This window comes from Phaethon aethereus (assembly GCF_964289735.1).
Source record: "Phaethon aethereus genome assembly, chromosome: Z".
NCBI classification, from domain to species: Eukaryota; Metazoa; Chordata; class Aves; order Phaethontiformes; family Phaethontidae; genus Phaethon; species Phaethon aethereus.
This window is the reverse complement of record NC_138577.1, coordinates 11,998,861-12,018,758: the sequence shown is the minus strand read 5'-3', so window position 1 is coordinate 12,018,758 and position 19,898 is coordinate 11,998,861. Positions and strand designations below refer to the sequence as shown.

General features: G+C 46.4%; 1 protein-coding gene across 1 annotated transcript; it reads left to right on the top strand.

Annotated features, from left to right (window-relative positions):
- The first annotated feature begins 1,468 nt into the window (after positions 1-1,468).
- Positions 1,469-19,846, top strand: VCP (valosin containing protein). The gene is made up of 15 exons (XM_082013778.1): positions 1,469-1,641; positions 3,807-3,949; positions 4,948-5,078; positions 6,815-6,946; positions 7,354-7,456; positions 9,280-9,413; positions 9,663-9,798; positions 10,829-10,941; positions 11,608-11,772; positions 11,883-12,005; positions 13,086-13,298; positions 14,540-14,848; positions 18,052-18,207; positions 18,552-18,706; positions 19,082-19,846. Exons 1-15 carry the CDS (start codon positions 1,475-1,477, stop codon positions 19,185-19,187), a joined length of 2,286 nt encoding a protein of 761 aa, XP_081869904.1. The 5' UTR covers positions 1,469-1,474; the 3' UTR covers positions 19,188-19,846.
- Positions 19,847-19,898: the final 52 nt, after the last annotated feature.

The following is a 19,898-nucleotide window of genomic DNA, read 5'->3' as shown; positions in this document are numbered from 1 at the left end:
GTGTACAACCAACACTGTTGTCTACAAAGCTTCCTGCTCTTTGTTGGTGCTTGCTGCTTGCTTAGGGCAAAGGAAGACTTTATTTTCTTTGTCAGAATCAAACCAAACTGTGCAAAGTTCTTTGTTCTGACCTCAGACACTAGCATATCTGGAACACTTTGAGAAAGTATTCAGGTGCCCTCCAAGGGAAGTTACAACAGTTTGCCACTGTTGTGGCAGGCTGAGGTACAGCTTCCAAGAGCTCTTTGGGAATCAGTTGGTTCAAATTTATGTTTCCTTCATAGGGTGAATTATTTTCTATATTACGTTTTGAAGGAAATTAATCTGCCTTTCTTCCATTTCTTTGCTGTTTGATTTGCTTCATTTTGTCAAGGCAAACGAATTATCTGCCACATTTCTTGTTGTGTGGTGGGCTAGAGCTGCAGTGACTGCTGTTAAGGTATTATGGAAAGATGCTTATATTTAAAAAGAAAACCCCATTTTTCAGGAGCACTTGAATATTTCTACTGGCTTGCTAGGTTTAACTAATAGACCTCGACAGGCTAAACTCTTACTACTCTTCCTGTCAGGGGAGCTGCAGCATTGTCCTTTAATTCCCCTATTTATCTGGGATTTGACACCAAATAGACTTGAACTTTTGATTTGGTGGCAGTGGTTACATGTGATTTCAGATGAGCCTGACTAATTCTTTTAGGCAAAACATCTTACGGTCAGCAACATCTCACAGACCACTTATTTTCAGAGATAGCTTCATAGCTATTTCCATTTCAGGCTAGCAAAGTAGTTATAATTACTGACAGAAAATGCTGCGCTTTGAGCTCCTGCAACTGGTGCCTGGGAAAAGTGTTCTCCTTTGTCCTACAAACAAGTATAGTTTCTAAATGACAAGGCAGCAAAGAAACCTGTAGAAAACGGTGATGAAAACAAGGGGGGAGCAGTATCAGACTCGTAACTTCTGTTTTCTTCACCAGTTCTAAAGCGGATGACTTATCGACTGCTATTCTGAAGCAGAAGAACAGGCCCAATCGGTTAATTGTTGATGAAGCCATCAATGAAGACAACAGTGTTGTGTCACTGTCCCAGGTGTGTCATCTATAAAAGCAAAGCATTTAATCTGGTAATTTGCAAGCTGTTGCTGTTACTAACTTGAAATGTAGCTTTGCAACATGAACTAAGTATTGGTGTCAGAAGCTGCAGCAGTGACAAGTGCAAGAAGTGGGTTGTCTTGTTTTCTAACACCCTCCCATGATAAAATATATTTTGATTCTCAACTTGTCGGATTCAGTTGAGCTTGTGCCCTTAGTCTGGCTTCAGGATTAGCTCTTGACCAGCATAGTGGGAGCTTCTGTCCTTGTGGATTTAGTATATTGCTTCCAAGATGTAATTCTCCAAAGTCAAGTAACTGCCCTTTAAATGCTTGAATTCTTGTTTTGTCAAAAGCTTGTTCTAATACTGTTACTGTTTTCAGGCAAAAATGGATGAATTGCAGCTGTTCAGGGGAGACACTGTTCTGCTAAAAGGAAAGAAGCGGAGAGAAGCTGTCTGCATTGTTCTGTCAGATGACACCTGCTCAGATGAGAAGATTCGCATGAATAGGGTTGTTCGCAACAACCTGAGAGTGCGCCTGGGTGACGTGATCAGGTGAGGACTTGTTTGCTAACTGTTACATACTCCTGGGTTGCCTAAATGTGTGTGCTGGCTCTGAATTGATTGAGTTCAGTAGCAGAGGCAGGGTCTGCAGGAACCTTACATCTTCCAGAAGAGGTCACAGAAATGTTTTCAAGTGTGTGTCTTAACATTGGGGATCTCCATTTACTTTTTTATGTGTTTCTGGCTGTTTGCGTACTCAGATTAATACTAGAAAATTATGCTAAAGATTCTTAAAGTCTTTTCAGGACCTTCCCAAGCCCAGGTCCTGTAATTAAATTGAGTGGTTCATTTCATCTCCCTGTTGTCACGGTCGTCTTCCCAAATTTCGTTGTCAGGTGAACTCGCAAATTATTGTTGTCTAAATTTTTAATGCCTGCAGTGTTAATTGTGGAAGGCATTAAGCAACATTATAATTAATCTCATAGCATCTGAGCTGCCCTGTGACAAACAGAAGTTAAAACTTGCTAGAAGTGAGTGACAAAAACACGAAGCGGTCAAAAAGCAAGGTTAAAAATTCACAAAGGATGTTTATATTCCGATTTTGTTATACAGATAATTTTAAAATTCAGAATGCTTAAAAAGTTGCAGGAATTTTTTTGTGCAATGCTTGTAGAAAGTAGAGGAAAAACATTGAAGTGTACATCTCTGATTACAGGAGACAGATTCCATTCTGTGATGGGAGCGGGGGGGAAAAAGGTGTGAGCATTTCTTAAACACAAAAATGCTAGTTTGTAGGCTTAAATATGGGATAGCTAACAGCTCCTCCTCCTGAGCACTGTCCTAGTCTTGGATGTTCTGGAGCCTGGTTTCTGACACGAGAGTTCTCAGGGTGATCTCTGGAATAATCCTTAAATGGAAAATGTGTTTTGAACAGACTTTGTAAAGGAGAGGAGTGAGGCTATTCCACACATCCTTCTACCACTAGAAAATGCAAGTTTTAAACACCACTGTAGTTGGAACAGAACAGTGCTTTGACCCAGTCTGTAGATTTAAAATAAAGGTGAATCCTTACTTTAACCTGATGTGAGGTTACTGTTGAGAGTCCTTTCTAGTGTGACAGTTCAGCATGTGCTCTCCCCTTCTCTGCTGGGACTGTGTCTGTACTGGTTCTCAGCACCCCAAATGTATTATTGATTGCCTTAGCTTTGTTGCAAGGGTCAGAGAATTTTCACATCTCTTGTCCTCAAGAGTTTCTTGCTGATCTTTAACTGCGTATTGTGTTACATTCTGTGGCCTGGTTTCTGCCAAAATCCAAATTCATGTGCTAATTGCTTCCTGCTTGTGATCTGTCAACTGCTTTACTTCTGGGGCAGTCTGTCTTTTTTTTTTTCTTTTACCCTTCTGCTATAGCCTCTCTGTAAGGCATGGGGTAAAAGAAGCTATTAAGAGCCTTGAGCAAAGTCACGTATGAGAAGTCACATGCTTATTCCACATGGGTTTTTCTTAGCTGGCAGAGCCAGTTTGAACTTCCTGCCGCAGCCTGATACTCTGAGTTATTGCTACAGTAGGCTGTTGGCCTACACTGCAAAATAACAACTGAAGTTTGTATTTTAAAAAGGAGAAGGAGCCTTAGGACTTTAACCTAAATGTCAGCCTGCAGCAAGTGTGACTGACAGGCACCTGGCTGCAAGCTGGTTACCCCTGGTTGGTACTGTGAGAGCCTTTGCTCACAATAGGGGTTATCAGCAACAGGAACTCTGCTCTCTGGAGCAGGTTATGAGAGAGAAATGAAGGAAAAAAGAGCTTCCCCTGGCTCCCTTTCCCTTGCAGCTGGTTCATCAGTAGCTCCTTGTTGAAACAAAAGTTAGGTTGTGGCTCTCACACATCTTTAGGCAGCATTAGTAACTTGTGAATGTGTTTTGGGGATAGTGAGGGGGGCTGCAGAAGAGCAGGGGGTAGAAAGAAGGTATGAAACTCCCCAGTGGCTTTGGATAGGGCTGAGAGGAGTGAAGGAAGGTGTGTGTTGTGAAGGCTAGCTCCTGATGGGCATGATTTTCGCCTTGTCAGCATTGAAATGTTCTTTTGCAGGTGGGAAGTCTCACCAAAGGCTTCAGAAGGTCCTTTCTGGCATTGGTACTGGCCTGGGAAGGGATATCACTGCCTTTTCCATGTAAGTCCAACATGATGTAGCTAACGGGAGTTTTTTTCTGTTGCAGCATCCAACCTTGCCCAGATGTGAAATATGGCAAACGTATCCATGTGCTGCCAATTGATGACACGGTAGAAGGGATCACAGGGAATCTGTTTGAGGTCTATCTCAAGCCGTACTTCCTGGAAGCATACAGACCCATCAGGAAAGGTAATAGTGCCTGTTATTGAAGTCTTGAAGGAAGCGAGTGTGAGCTAGTCCTGGGAATGAATAAAGAGAATTTTTAGAAGCTGGCACAGATCTCTGCAAAGCATTAGGCTGACATCCATAGAGTGAGATTTTGCTGGTGCTGATTTAATTTTTTCCTAATCTTCACAAGAAAGGGTGATATCTGCTGCTGTCTGGCAGAGGAGCTTGGTAGTTCTCCTGCATTTTTTTTGCTACATGAGATGGGAGAGCATCAGAAAAGGCTCACATAGAATGCAGGAGAAAATTTCATTAAACTACGTTGTTAACACTTGGTGGAATTGGGGGGTTGCCCACGTATTAATGAATTGGCTGGATATACCAGCTGGCACTCTAACTAAATTCACTTCTTTGAAGTAATTTAATTAATAACGGGGAGAGTGCTTAGAAAACCAAATGCACTTTTAGGGTTGTGCTGGTAGCACTTCTGCTGGAACAAATAGGTCCTAATACAATATAAACACAAGTTGGAGTTATCCAGCTTCTGTAGCCCAGTTTAGACAGAAATCATAGTGCAGCATTATACATTATTCTGCTTCTGGAGACAACCAGTTATAACTAGTAACACCTAGTTTTAATAACTTCAAAATTAATTTTTATTTAGTTAGCACTTTTTGCCTGTTTTAGAAATCTTAAATCGAAACTGAATGGAAAAGAAATGTGATTCCTTGCCTTTGTGTTTTGTATTTAGGCAGGGTATTCTTTTCTATTGTTTGCTGGTTTTGTTTGCTGTTTGTTTCTGGATGAAATTTGAGAACTTGAACTGCTGCGCATGTAAATGGTGCTTGGGTAGTCATAGTACCTGCAGCTCTGGAGTTGAAAATGCAGAGCAGTGTTAAAAATGCCAGCAGTGTATGCCTGTGTAACCCACTTCTTTGTCCTCTGGGGATGTCGGTAGCACAAGGGTCGACATTTTGCAGACCTCGGTTGCAGCAGGCTGCTTGAAGTGTGGGGTTTTACAGGTGACATCTTCTTGGTGCGTGGAGGAATGCGTGCAGTGGAGTTCAAAGTGGTGGAGACAGATCCAAGTCCGTACTGCATAGTGGCTCCGGACACAGTGATCCATTGTGAAGGAGAGCCCATCAAACGAGAGGTGAGCAGAATCCTGCCGCACAGTTCTCCTACTGAATCCTCGCTGTCCAGAATCTTGGTGTTTTGGTGATAGTCCTTGATAGCAGCAGTGCGTGCAGTTCTTGTTTTGGCAAGTGTATCAAGTGTAATGGTTAGAAGCTGGTCTCAGGAGGTGAGCTGCTGCTGAAGGTCGTCAGAGAGGCGTACTCATGTCCTTCCTCATATGCTGACACAGCACCAGTGCGTAGGTTTGCTGACAAGATGCCATACTTTGGCAGCAGCTGGTTTTGCATCTGCTTCCAGATGTCTCATACTGGACTTAGATGTATCTTTTAATTCCGAAGTTCCCTTGATCCATAGCAGGGAGGGCTTACAATGTTGCTAAATTTCATGCCACATGAGAAAACAACGATCAGTGCTTTTTCAGTGAGAAATTTGAAATCCCAGAATGGTTGATTTTTAATCCGCTTCCTCCCCTCCCCCCCCGCCCTAGTCCTTTAAGGTATCTAGCTTGAGGCAACCTGAGTGGCTTGTCTGTGCTTGGCTACCTTAGTGTTACAGAGTAGGAAATCTCAGATAAATGAGCTAAGGCAGTTGCATGCTTCACCCACTGCCTTTTTACCACCTGCAAATCGGTGTGAGTGCTGGTCTGTAGTTAGCTGCCTTCTGAAAAATTCACCTCTATGTGACACTTGTGAGACTGCATCTGGGCACTAGATGAGTCCAGTTTGGCCTCTTCAGGTCACAGCAGAGACAAACAGGAGCACATTCAGCCAAGGTTGCCAAAATGATGAGGAGCTGGAGGTCGGAATGAATGAGGAAGGCCTGGGAGAGTGAGATGATGCAGTCTGGAGAAGGGCGGGCAAAGAGTCAGGCTTACTGGCAATGCCTAATGTGAAGGGGTAGATGACCAGGCTCTTCTAAAGGCTGTGCCGAGGGACAGGACTAGAGGCAGTGTTATAAGCTGGATCAAGAGAAATTCTCAGTAGATACTATGAAAAAGGTTTCCCTCAACTCTGGAGCAGGGCCGAGAGAGGGCAGGAATCTTCAAACCTGGAGACCTTCAGTTCTTGATAGGGCCAGACCCTGAGTTACCTGCTTGAAGCAGTACTTCCTATTTGTGGGGCTTGGACTGAGCCCCTCTGAGATTCCAGGCTGTGTTGTTTTATTAGTGTGGCCTAATGTTACAGATGGCTAAGGTCAGCAGAGATTTGGACAGCCAAATGAATGGATGCTGTAGGGCTATACTGGAAGAGTTTGTTACTCTTGATCTTACCCACATGTGTGCATCTTAAGATTATCTGTTACTTTGAGTCAATCCCAAAAGACAACACTACGTCTAAGAATTGTATCGTAGCTAGGGTATGTCAAGTAGTTAGAGGTATCACTTACCGTTTAAGGAATAACCATATTTTATACTGAGCTGCTTTGTCTATTGCTGTCTTTGTTAGCCATATCAGATGGTCCCAGAGCTTTTTTTCTGCTAGAGTCTGTAGCGAACCTGGCAGCAGAGGCTGTCACTCAAGAGGGTGGGCTTCGGTGAGGTCTAGGTACATGCAGACAATTCCTTTTGTAAGTCTGGAAAGACAGAGCTAAGAAAAAATTGTAGAAGACACCAGGAAGACTTGAAAGTGAGAATCTCAAGAAAGCGAAGAAATGTCCATGAGCAGCAACCCAGGTTCCTGGCTTCTGTAGACTGGGAGGTGTTGTTGAACTATTGTTTTCACTGAAATGTTTAATAAATTTCCTTCCGGATAGGATGAAGAGGAGTCACTGAATGAAGTGGGCTATGATGACATTGGTGGCTGCCGGAAGCAGCTGGCTCAAATCAAAGAGATGGTGGAACTTCCTCTCCGACACCCTGCGCTCTTCAAGGCCATAGGGGTGAAGGTAAGCCTCCGTTGTGCACCAAGTGGATGAGTGTGCTTACCCTTGTAGATGACTCTTGGTCTCAGAGGTTTATGAGGCACTGGGGAGGTGGGGGCAGATAAGTAATTTGTGGGTTTTTTTAATGCTGGTGTTAGGAAAGTATTTCCTTACCTGTTTTGGACACAGATTAAAGTACTGGCAACTTGTAGAGCGGAGTGATGCTTTGAATCAGTGCTGTCAGTTACTGGCAAGGCTTTTGTTTGTGTGTCATGCAAAGTAGTAAGGGTGTTGATAGCAATGCTGGGATGGCAGCTGTTTTCATGAGTTTGCATCACAATTTTGGACTGGCTTTATGAAATACTTAAAATTTCACTCTGAAGCTACTTAAGCACTAGCTCACCACCTCAGTCTCTTGCCTTTGTCCTCAGCCTCCACGTGGGATCCTGCTGTACGGTCCTCCCGGCACTGGTAAAACACTGATTGCCCGAGCAGTGGCCAACGAAACGGGGGCTTTCTTCTTCCTGATCAATGGTAAGTTTTGTGGCTGCTTTGGCCCTAGATCTGCTGTGTGCTTATTCATCCATCTTCTGGTAATGAATGGTATTAACAGGGCTTGTAGAGCCACGTTGTCTCTCTGACATCCTTCTTTACCTCTTTCAAGTGTGCCTCTGGGGAGACTTAGAGGCCATTTGTATGGAAGCATCTGTAGTGGCATTTCCCTTAAGCTTGGTTGTGTTGTAGCAGGGTGGTTGGAAGGCCATTTTGCAATGCAAGGACTTGAAGTCTGTCTGGCAGCGTGTTCACTTATGTTGGTGATGGCAGAGCTTACAGTGAAGTGGTGAGATTATTCTAAGTATATGGGTGCAGGACGCTTGTTTCTGTTGCTGCTACCATGTTCCATTCAGAAAAGAAGCTGATCAGCTGTGGATTTCTCTTTCTGCTCAAGTAAGCCACAAGACCTGTTCTGTTTCACATAACATGAATTGAGAGGAACTTTCCTGAAAGCTAATTCATTAGTTAGTTATAGCTAAACTTGGGGCTTAGCTACAAGTCATACAACCTCCTATTGATAACTCTCACCTGCAGCAGCTGAGGTGGTTACTGGTTTATGTCTGGTAAGGACCAGATTCTGATTTTCCTCACTGCTGTTCTGTCCCATTTTGTAGTCAGTGCTGGAATAGCTGAACATATTAGGGAGTGCTGCTTTGTTTTTCTGATTTCAATCGTAGGCCCATGAAGATGATCGCAAAAGAACGTATAGCACAACGTAGCAGTGACCAGTGGAAGTGGCTTGCTTTGTATCTCGAGGTATCAGATGTAAATGGGCTGGTTTTAACCATATGCCGCCCTTGTCATATGCTTCCTAAAGTGTGTGGAAGCTGTCGCTGAATGCTAATGAGCCAGCCATTTCTTTAGACACTTGTACTTCTATTGCATAATAAAAATAACATTGTCAGAGCTAGTGATGCATTCTCTGTCTGTTGGTCCCAAGCCTGGAGCTGCAGGCGGTGTTGTAGACAGAGCTGGTATGAACTGGTGAGTAACTTGTAATGAAATACTCTTAGCCCGCACCAGTGGCTCTGCAGCTGGTGCGCTTCAGTCAGCTAGCAGCTTTGCACTCCTGAGAGTCAGGTTTCTTTTTCTTGGATCTTTAGAAGCATATTTTCCCTTCATTGCCATTCCCATCAGCATTGATGGAAAAATCTGTAAAAACAGAATAAATCTGTAAGCCTGCACTAGTGTTCACCAATTGTAGATCTCGGGGGAATGATGTCCTTCCTTCTGGAATTGATGTGCTTACATGTGTGTTAATTTTTTTTATTTGTTCGTTGAGATGGGGTTTGGGGTTTTTTGTTGTTTTTTTTTTTTTCTTTTGTTGTTTTTTTAAAAAAAATGATAGGATCTCACAGAGGTAAATGTATACCTGTGTAATGTAAGCCAAAGGCAGCTTCAGTATCTTACAGCTTTTTCCTTCCCTGCCCTGGTAATTCATCACCATATAATTCGATTGCTTCTCTTGCAAGCTAGGACTGGCATTAACAGTGTGTGGTGGCACATTACAGAGAAGCTCACCAAGTGTGAAATAGGGTAAGGAAAGAAGCAGCTAAAGGTAGCTCATTGACTAGCACTGCATTCTGTTAGAGTAAACTAGAAACACCAGAATAATGATAGAAAGTAATTCTGCATGCTGTTCTTGCCTGTTCAGCTGCAAATTTCGTGAACCTTGTTGATAGTATTTGCTTTGGCTTGAAATACAGTGTCTCCTGTGTGAACGTTGTACTAAAAAAATTTCAGCACCATGCCTTGGGGCTAGCTGCCTCTCTTCTGGGTGCCACAGTGCTGCTGTTTTTCAGGTCCTGAGATAATGAGCAAGCTGGCTGGTGAGTCTGAGAGTAACCTAAGGAAAGCCTTTGAAGAAGCAGAGAAGAATGCTCCTGCCATCATCTTCATTGATGAACTGGATGCTATTGCTCCCAAGAGAGAGAAGGTAAAGAAAGCCTGTAGAAGGTAAAGAGGTGCATCCTTTTTGGTAGCCGCTGGCATGAATGTCTGCATTTGACTACAGGGTAAAGCAGTATTTAACTTAGCACCTGATTTCAGTTGGATGTGAAAAAAATCAGATATAGTACAACATGTTTCTTAACAGCTCGTGGCTGTCCTGTCTGCTCTGGTGCAGTATTAGCTCCTGTGCTGTGTTGTAGACCTTTTTGTCTAACTGCAAACACTCTCTCCACAGACACACGGAGAGGTGGAACGTCGCATAGTGTCTCAGCTGTTGACTCTTATGGATGGACTGAAACAGAGAGCACATGTGATTGTTATGGCAGCTACCAACAGACCGAACAGCATCGACCCAGCACTCAGGCGATTTGGTAACCATGATTGCAGTCTCTTGTTTGTGTATCACATATTGTGCTTCAGTGGTCTTGGAAGGATTGAGCAGAAATTAATACTAAACATCTTCTGTGTGTCACAAACTATTCACTTGTCTCCAGCTGCTTGTTTTGAAATTAATTTCTAGGATTCTAGCCTTTGGTATAATTTTCTGTGCCGTATTAGGTTAGAACTTGTAGAAATAAAAAAATACTTTGAAGTAGAAAAGTGTGGTGGCCTCAATTAGGTGAAGCTATTTTAAGGACAAACAAGGAGTAAAGCCTTAAGGGGATGTTCATGCCTTAAGCTGCAGAATGCTCTGAATTGTCTGATTTCTCTTGATGAGAGGTGCTGTAGTTTGAGATTCAGGTGTTTGAAACTTTGCAGTGTGAGTGAACACCTGGCGTATGACCAGTTGGTAAAGTCTGTAATAGCAAACCAGTCAAGTATGCAGGGGAAAAAGGCCTCTTAATGTGTAGTGAGGCATTTGAATGCACAGCTATGGCTAGAGGCACATGATAGGTGTACATGCTGTAGTAAATATTGCAATAATACCTAGGTTTCCTACCTCTGCAGGTAGTTCTGGGGCAGTTCATGTTTTTCATCACTTGGGTACTGCTATGAAAGTTCTGAAAAGTTGAATCTCTCAGTATTTGCAGACTCTTGTGCTGAGAGGACACAAAGGTAGAAATAAAGAAAAATGTCTCATGGTATGTTGGTTTGGGGAAGCATATCCTCCTATAAATGAGGCTCAGAAAAAGTTACTAAACTAACAATCCTCTGAGTCATATAATCTTGAACTCTAGTTAGTACAGTAGTCTCACTTTCCCTAAATGGTTAAAGCCTTTCCTCCTTCTCTGATCTGACTCTGCTACTGTGCTGATAGATGAGAAACCCAAAGCTCTCGCATTTTCTGAAATTGTATGTGTTTGTGGCTTGTCATCATGTTGTTCAGGCAGAGGAAGGCAGCAACTGCAGCTCCTCTAGTTTGCAGAATCAGCAGCTCAACGTATGTTTTGTACTCCCCAGGTCGTTTTGACAGAGAGGTAGATATCGGTATCCCAGATGCCACTGGGCGCTTGGAGATCCTGCAGATCCACACAAAAAATATGAAACTGGCTGATGACGTGGATCTGGAACAGGTGAGTAGCGTGCTATTAGGAGAGCTTGTCTCTGCAGACAGACGTTTCCGATGCTCTGTTTTCCACTCTTGTAGTGGAAGAGTTGTTAAGGCTTGTCGCGTAAATTAGTTGCTCCTTTAGGACAGTGTGAAACTGAGTGAATGTGTGATCTCTGGGCTTCCTTCTGACTAGTTTACCAGTGACCAAAAATCCTCACTCGCTAGTTAAGAATGGCGTGGCTAAGTGAGACAAATGTATCAGTCTAGTCTGGAAGTGCCTTGCCACTGTCCTCCTGGGTTTGTTTGCTGTGGCATTCTCTCTGAAAGTAAAGCGAGCCTGGAACAGCTCATGCAGAGCTGGTGAGCAATGTGATGACACTGGACACCACATGTAAACTGGATGGTTTCTGTAATATCTGTCCTGAATGAAGATCTGCAGTGCTGATGGTTATTTTTCTGCATACCATCTGAATTCCAGTTGCAGCTTTGATCTCGAGTAGGAGGTGGAACAGCGGTGTCTTTGCCCGTTAAATATGTGGTAGCAATTGCCTTGAATCCGCAGCAAAGCACAGATGTTCCTGTCCTCCAGAGCTTTGTTGCAGCTCCCAGTGAGTGACCAGAGCATGCATTGCCCTTGCAGGGCGCTTGCTTGTATCCCTGTGAGTCATAGTCAGTACTCTGCTTTCAGGTGGCGAACGAGACCCATGGCCATGTTGGTGCTGACTTGGCTGCTCTTTGCTCAGAAGCTGCTCTTCAGGCTATCAGAAAGAAGATGGATCTCATAGACCTAGAAGATGAAACTATTGATGCTGAAGTAATGAACTCGCTGGCTGTGACCATGGATGACTTCAGGGTAATGCAGGAGTGCCCCTCGTTCTTTTGGGTGCAATGTCTAATTGCTTATCTGAAGCAAGTGAATGTAATGTGTTAGAATTCATACAATGCCATTTCTTCTAATGATAGTGGGCTCTGAGCCAGAGCAACCCTTCTGCTCTTCGCGAGACTGTGGTGGAGGTGCCACAAGTTACCTGGGAAGATATTGGTGGTCTAGAAGATGTAAAGAGAGAACTCCAGGAGCTTGTACAGGTAAGGATTTCCAACAGATTTTTGCCTGGTCAGCTTGAATAACAATTTATAATAATAAAATCCAGAATTCCCATTCACATTTGGGAATGTGAACAGGCTAAATGCAGAGGTTTTAATGGTATTTGCTTGTAATGGACTAAAAATACCATGCTGTTCCATCTTACTGAACTTGGAGAGGAAGGTGCTGGGAAGCAGCATCGGGCTTTCCTTAGCTAGGTCTACAGTGTCATCATGGGTGGGTGTTTGCTACAAGCAGAAACATTAGCAGTTCTGCTTCTCTTAAGTGGAGACCAGCAGTGGGACCACTGCTGAGCATCCTCTTATGTTGTGGCTTCATATGCCAGAAAGTGGATGAAGATTCTCATGCAGAGAGCCTCTGAAGGGCTTCCCATCAGTGTGAGCACAGGGACAGGTGAGAAGTAATTCTGAAGCCTTCTGTGAAGGGAAAGGCTGGGACAAAAAGCCATGAATGGTCTGTGTAAACTCCTGGTGGCTGCGTTGGCATCGTTTGGATTTTATATGCTCCTGCTTTCTGTTGGCACTGTAGAAACATCCTGTCTGTGAATAAAAGAACCCAATTTTCAGTCTTAATTTTCTCATGTTAAAATCATCGCCTATCTCTGACCTCATTGCTGAGGATAAATGCTCACATCAGACACCTTGCATGTCTTTGGAGGGCAGAGTGAATAGGTTAGATAATGAGCTGTTCCCTTTTGCTTCTGCAGGGCAGAGTGAAGTTGGGGTTAAGTGTCCTGGAAAACTACCTGAGCTGGTACTTAGTTCTTAGAGGTGAATAGGCTGTTTAAGGCAGCTTTCCAATTTAGCTGTGATGCTTTTCAAACCAGTATCCATTTAAAAACTCCAGTGGCACTGAACAGGCAGAATCTTGTATTTAACCCACCAGAAATCTCAGGTAGTGTTTCTGGTAGGAGGAGGGACAAAACTGATCTAGTAAAAGATGTTCCTGCCCATGGCAGAGAGGTTGGACTAAGTGATCTTCCCACCCAAACCATTCTGTGATTCTAAGGAACAGGCCTGTTCTGGCTCATCACAAGAGGTGTTTGTTTTGTTCTCCTTCAGTATCCTGTGGAGCACCCAGACAAGTTCCTCAAATTTGGTATGACCCCATCAAAAGGGGTTCTGTTCTACGGGCCACCTGGTTGTGGTAAGACACTGCTGGCCAAAGCCATTGCCAATGAGTGCCAGGCAAACTTCATTTCCATCAAGGGGCCAGAATTGCTCACCATGTGGTTTGGCGAGTCTGAAGCCAACGTGCGCGAGATCTTTGACAAGGTAAGTGTTTCTTCTACTCCTTGTGCTATATTTGTGCTGAGGTACCCCTAGAACATTGTCTCCGCTGCGTCTGTCTTACTGGCCTGGTTCTTGTTTGTGTCTTCCGTGTTTTCCCCACTTGCACTGAGAGCTGGGGATGCTTTCCTGGTGTTAGGGAGTTAATCCTCTTTGGCAGCATAGCTACTGGAACTGTTTTCTCTGGCTGCAATTTGCATCTGTTGTTGCAGGATGATAAATGCCCCGGTGCCTTAGCAGTGAAGCTAGTGTTAGGGTGGCATAGATACCCTCTGCTCCCATAAAACTTACCTTGACATCTCATTAGCTGTCATGATCTACGGATTTTCAAATGGGTCCTTGTCCTGCAATATACATCGCTTAGAAAGCAACTCACTTCTACTGCCCAGTTACCCCATAGATAGTGTGACCTCCTGTCCCAGGAGTTATCTGCCCAGATTATCCTGGGAATCCTCACTCTTGTGGTCAGGGAAGGTGCTGAAAGAGTAGAGGAGGGTGAGAGAAAAATTTAGGTTGGGAGGGTACCTCAGAGGCCATCTGGTCCAGCTGTTTGTAGGGAGCAGGGACATAACTTGGAAATTTGATCAGGTTGCTCAGGGCCTTGTGTTCTGAACATGTGCTAAAGGGTGGAGAATCCCTGGCCTCTCTGGGTCTGTGTGCTAGTGTTTGAGCGCTCTTACTGCAAAGAATTTTTTTCTCCTCATTTGTAACTGGAATTTCCTCTGCAGCCATTCGTGCCTGTGGTCTTTCATCCTTTCACTGCACACCCTGAAGAAAGGTCGAGCTCCCTTGTCCCTACAACTACCCATTAGGTAGCTGAAGACAACGGTTGGATTTCCCCCTTCCATTGGATATATCTCATGTACTTGATATGCCTTGAGTACCTAAATAACCAATTGACGTCCCCAGATCTTGCAGAGGGAGAGTTCTGGTCCAGGCAGATGGGCTCTGGCTTTCCCTCCAGTCACTGGAGTTACCACTCTTCTGCCTGGCTCACAATGCTCCCAGCTTTGGAGAAATGCAGCTTGCTGTTGAGGAGAACTTAACTGAGGGTTTGTGTGGCAGGAGACTGTTCTGGAGCAGCTCCTCCAAGGTCTCCTTGCAGCAGCAGCACGCTGGTACTCCTCCGAACTGCTTTAACGGTAGAGTAGGCTTAGTGTGAAATCACTGTGCTCCTTGCTGGGTGGTATTGAAATGGGGTAATTCTTCTCGTTTGCTTTTTGTAGGCCCGCCAAGCAGCCCCTTGTGTGCTCTTCTTTGATGAGCTGGACTCCATTGCAAAGGCTCGAGGTGGGAATATTGGTGATGGTGGTGGTGCTGCAGACCGCGTCATCAACCAGATCCTGACAGAGATGGACGGCATGTCCACCAAGAAGAATGTCTTCATCATTGGTGCCACCAACAGGCCAGACATCATCGACCCAGCCATCTTGCGCCCCGGCCGCCTGGATCAACTCATCTACATCCCCCTGCCTGACGAGAAGTCCCGGGTTGCTATTCTTAAGGCCAACCTGAGGAAATCGCCAGTTGCCAAGGTATGATCTGCACCCTGACTGCATCCGACTTGGGTTTGCTGCATGCTGCATGTGCTCCTCACAAGCTGGGGACAGAGTAGAGGGCCAGGTGACTGCTCCATGTGGTATGGAGCTGGGAAACATTCAGTCCCTGAAGGGTGAAAATGAAGAGATAGGGGAGGGCTTGAGCTCTGAGGCTAGGTATCAACAAAGCTGGGTGTTGGTGTGTAAGCACAGCAGGTCTTTGTCACAGAGTGGAGCTTTGCCCATGGTGCGGGAACAGGAAAGCCTGTTATGGCAAGGTGGAAAAGACTCTTGTACTGTGAAAGAAAAGTAAATGTAGAATGTGGGGGTGGGAAATGGAAATTGAAGAGGAACTGTGCCTTGCTGGACCTGCTGTTTACAAACAGAGAAGGACTGGTGAGAGATGTGGTGGTCGGAGGCCGTCTTGGGCTTAGCGATCACGACATGATAGAATTCTCGGTTGTGAGGGAAGTAAGGAGAGGGGTCAGCAAAACTGCTATCATGGACTTCCGGAGGGCAGACTTTGGCCTGTTCAGGTCACTGGTTGAGAGAGTCCCTTGGGAGACAGTCCTGAAGGAGAAAGGGGTCCAGGAAGGCTGGACAGCCTTCAGGAAGGAAATCTTAAAGGCACTGGAGCAGGCAGTCCCCAAGTGCTATAAGAAGAGCTGGCGGGGAAGGCGACCGGCCTGGCTGAACAGGGAGATTTTTCTGGGACTCAGGGAAAAGAGGAGAGTTTATCACCTCTGGAAGAAGGGCCAGGCAACTCATGAAGAGTACAAGGATCTCGTTAGGTCAAGCAGGGACAAAATTAGAAAGGCAAAAAAGCCCAGCTAGAGCTCAGTCTGGCCACAGTCGTAAAGGATAATAAAAAATGTTTTTACAAATATATTAACAACAAAAAGAGAGGCAAGGAGAATCTCCATCTCTTACTGGATCTGGCAGGGAACGTTGTCTCCAAGGTCGAGGACAAGGCTGAGGTACTTAATGCATTCTTTGCCTCAGTCTTTAATAGCCAGTCCAGGTATCCGCAGGGTATTCAGTCCCCTGAGCTGGAAGATGGGGATGGAGAGCACAATATACTCCTCATAATCCGGGAGGAAGCAGTTAAGGACCTGTTAAGCCACCTGGACACCCACAAGTCTATGGGGCCTGATGAGATCCACCCGAGAGTACCGAGAGCTGGCGGAGGAGCTTGCCAAGCCACTCTCCATCATTTATGAGCAGTCCTGGTTAACAGGGGGGGTCCTAGAACACTGGAGGCTTGCCAATGTGACGCCTGTCAGCCTGACCTCTGTACTAGGGAAGATCATGGAGTGGTTGGTCTTGAGAGTGCTCGCAGGGCATCTGCAGGACAACCAAGGGATCAGGCCCAGCCAGCATGGGTTCATGAAGGGCAGGTCCTGCTTGACCAACCTGATCTCCTTTTATGACCAGATGACCCGCCTAGTGTATGAGGGAAAGGCTGTGGATGTTGTCTACCTGGACTTTAGTAAAGCCTTTGACAGCGTCTCCCACAGCCTTCTCCTGGAGAAACTGATGGCTCGTGGCTTAGACAAGTTTACTCTTCGCTGGGTGAGGAACTGGCTGGATGGCCGAGCCCAGAGAGTTGTGGTGAACGGCGTTAAATCCGGCTGGTGGCCGGTCACAAGCGGTGTTCCCCAGGGCTCGGTTCTGGGGCCGGTCTTGTTCAATATCTTTATAGATGATCTGGATGAGGGAATCGAGTGCTCCCTCAGTAAGTTTGCAGATGACACCACCAAGTTGGGTGGGAGTGTTGATCTGCTGGAGGGTAGGAGGGCTCTGCGGAGGGATCTGGACAGGCTGGATCGCTGGGCAGAGGTCAACTGTATGAGGTTTAATAAGGCCAAGTGCAGGGTCCTGCACTTTGGCCACAACAACCCCATGCAACACTACAGGCTTGGGGAGGAGTGGCTGGAGAGCTGCCCGGCGGAAAGGGACCTGGGGGTGCTGGTTGACAGCCAGCTGAACATGAGCTGGCAGTGTGCCCAGATGGCCAAGAAGGCCAACAGCGTCCTGGCCTGTATCAGCAATAGTGTGGTCAGCAGGAGTAGGGAAGTGATCGTGCCCCTGTACTTGGCACTGGTGAGGCTGCAGCTTGAATACTGTGTTCGGTTTGGGCCCCTCACTACAAGAAGGATGTTGAGGTGCTGGAGCGTGTCCAGAGAAGGGCAATGAAGCTGGTGAGGGGTCTGGAGCACAAGTCTTATGAGGAGCGGCTGAGGGAACTGGGGTTGTTTAGTCTGGAGAAGAGGAGGCTGAGGGGAGACCTTATCGCTCTCTACAACTACCTGAAAGGGGGTTGTGGCGATGAGGGTGTTGGTCTCTTCTCCCAAGTAACTAGTGATAGGACAAGAGGAAATGGCCTCAAGTTGCGCCAGGGGAGGTTTAGATTGGATATTAGGAAAAATTTCTTCACCAAGAGAGTTCCACCAGGCATTGGAAGAGGCTGCCCAGGGCGGTGGTGGAGTCGCCATCTCTGGAAGTGTTCAAAAAACGTGTGGATGTGGCACTTCAGGACATGGTTTAGGGAACATGGTGGCGCTGGATTAATGGCTGGACTTGATGATCTTGAAGGTCCTTTCCAACCTAGTGATTCTGTGATTCTGTAATTAATTGTTGCTGAACTCTTACCATAGGCGAGACCTATGTCCCTTGCCTGGGGAGCAGGCAATAATGCAACCAATAGTTAGCCAGAGAAAAGCAGATGTCAAGTGAGTGCTCAAGATTTTATCCCAAGCTTACCTTTTTAGGTACTCTTGGGAAGGAAAACCTCAAAGGAGGTCATAGTGCTATCCCCTCAGTGGAGGGGAAGGGGGAGGAAGAGGTTTGTTTTCTTGGTCTGCCCATGCCCTGTCTCCATTTTCAGTCTGACAGGGTTTCATTTGACTCCTGATGCTGAGTCCTGAGCAAATCATACTCTAAATCCACAAGTGCAGAGGCATTTACAGCTGCTTCATGGCTTCTTGCTGGGTGTGTGGGAAGCGTGGTCAGACTTCATGTGTGGTTAACTTTTCCCAAAACCATGAACCTTAACATCTGATCTTTTCAAAATTGGCCAGATTTCAGGCAGCACCTTGATGCCATGGGATCTCAGGACACCTATTTGTCATCTGAGGGTGTAAGGTATTAAGGAGAGGCCTCTCTCATTTTGTTTTGTTGTTTTTTGTTTTTTTGGCTAGGATGTCGACCTGGATTTCCTAGCTAAGATGACCAATGGATTTTCGGGGGCTGACCTGACAGAAATTTGCCAGCGTGCCTGCAAACTGGCCATCCGCGAGTCCATCGAGAGTGAGATCAGGCGAGAACGCGAGAGACAGACCAACCCTTCTGCCATGGTGAGTGGGGCACTGTGAGTTTTCCCTGCTCATGAGATGGGCAGCCCACCTCTGCCCGTGGGCAAGGTGTGATGATTACAGGGGGGAATACCTCAGATGGAGACAAGTGGGCTCTCACACAGAGTGTGGAGCTGGAGCTCTTTGCTCTCATCTTGTGGGAGGATGAGGTCCTCCTAGGGTGCCTATTGCTTGGAAGGCCCCTGGCTCACGGTCTGCCGCAGCATCTCTCTCCAGCCCCTGCCTTGCGGGTGTTGGAGCATCCTGTCCTGGAGGGAGGCTGCAGGTGGCCATCGGGCTGCGGAGCTCGGGCACACAGCTCACCTGGGCCCTCTGTCCTGCCACAGGAAGTGGAGGAAGATGACCCGGTTCCTGAGATACGCAGGGATCACTTTGAGGAGGCCATGCGCTTTGCTCGCCGCTCTGTCAGCGACAATGACATCAGGAAATATGAGATGTTTGCACAGACTCTACAGCAGAGCCGTGGCTTTGGCAGCTTCAGGTAACCATGGGGGAGTGAGGAGAAGGCAGAGCACTGAGCCTGCTTTCTGCGGGATTCTGGGTAGCAAACCCCTCTCCCACTGTAGCTTCCCATTCTCCCAGTTTGTACAGCAGCCACTACACAATGTGGCGGGTGTAGGCTGCGCTCCAGGTCGGTTGTCGCTGCTTTGGTAGCACAGTCCATCATCCCTCTTAATGCAAGCGGCAGCTGTGTGAGCCTTTTGCCTGACCTGCCCTAAGGCTTCGTCCCATTCCTCCTGCCTGTCCTGTGTGGCACCGGGGTGTTGGCATGTGGAGGGAGGGGATGGTGCTGGGCTGCAAGGAGGCTTTTGAACAGCAGCATCTCTTCTCTCCCCTTCTGCACCGCTGCACGCAGGTTCCCGTCAGGTAACCAGGGTGGCGCTGGCCCCAGCCAAGGCACAGGAGGTGGCAGCGGGGGCAACGTCTACAGTGAAGACAATGATGATGATCTCTACGGTTAACTCACTGTCCTTGGTGGACCAAACTCCAAATCAGGCCACGTTGTACAGGGAAAAATCCAATGTTCAATGGACTCTCGGCTTCTTCATTCCTCAGTCAGAACAGCGTAGCTGCACGTCAGACTTTGTACAGGGAATGTTTCTGCAAACACAAGTCCAGACCGTTGTTCAGTTGGGAGGCAGACAGTGAATTAACAAGGAGGGGAACTGACTTAATTTCTGAGAAATTTCTGTTCTAGTTTATGTGGCAGAATCAGCAGCTTTAGCAAAGGGTACAACGCTAGCCTGTATTAAAAAAAAATAACAAAACAAAACACAAAAATAATAAAAAAAAAATTAATAAAACCCCCACAAAACTCTGGCCAGGCCCTGGCAGTTCCTTTGTCTGGCGCTGGCGCAGTCTGTAAACCCATGTCTTGGGTGCTCTCTGAGCGCTGCTTGCTCGGGCACCATCCCTCTGACGTGCGCTTCCCTGCTGCGCAGGGGCTTGCTTTTCATTCTCAACGTCTCTGCGCTCACGTGAAGGGAAGAAATGGGTTTGGCAGTGTGTCCCCTCTGCCCTGGCTGGACAGGAAGCACTGATTAAGAGAGCCTGGCAGCAGGTACCCAGTGTTGCTTCTCCCATGCTGGCCACAAGCCATCAGGGTCTTCTGTAGCTTCGGCTCCTTGGCAGCAAAGGCCTTCTCCAGCCCTCCCACAGGCATGAGGGGGCTC

Excerpts from the sequence above, each read along its gene's own strand:
- VCP (XM_082013778.1), top strand. The coding sequence starts at position 1,475 with ATGGATGAATTGCAGCTGTTCAGGGGAGACACTGTTCTGCTAAAAGGA. Across the intron at positions 6,947-7,353 it reads TCAAGGCCATAGGGGTGAAG|CCTCCACGTGGGATCCTGCT; the intron begins GTAAGCCTCCGT and ends CTTTGTCCTCAG. Across the intron at positions 13,299-14,539 it reads TGCGCGAGATCTTTGACAAG|GCCCGCCAAGCAGCCCCTTG; the intron begins GTAAGTGTTTCT and ends TGCTTTTTGTAG.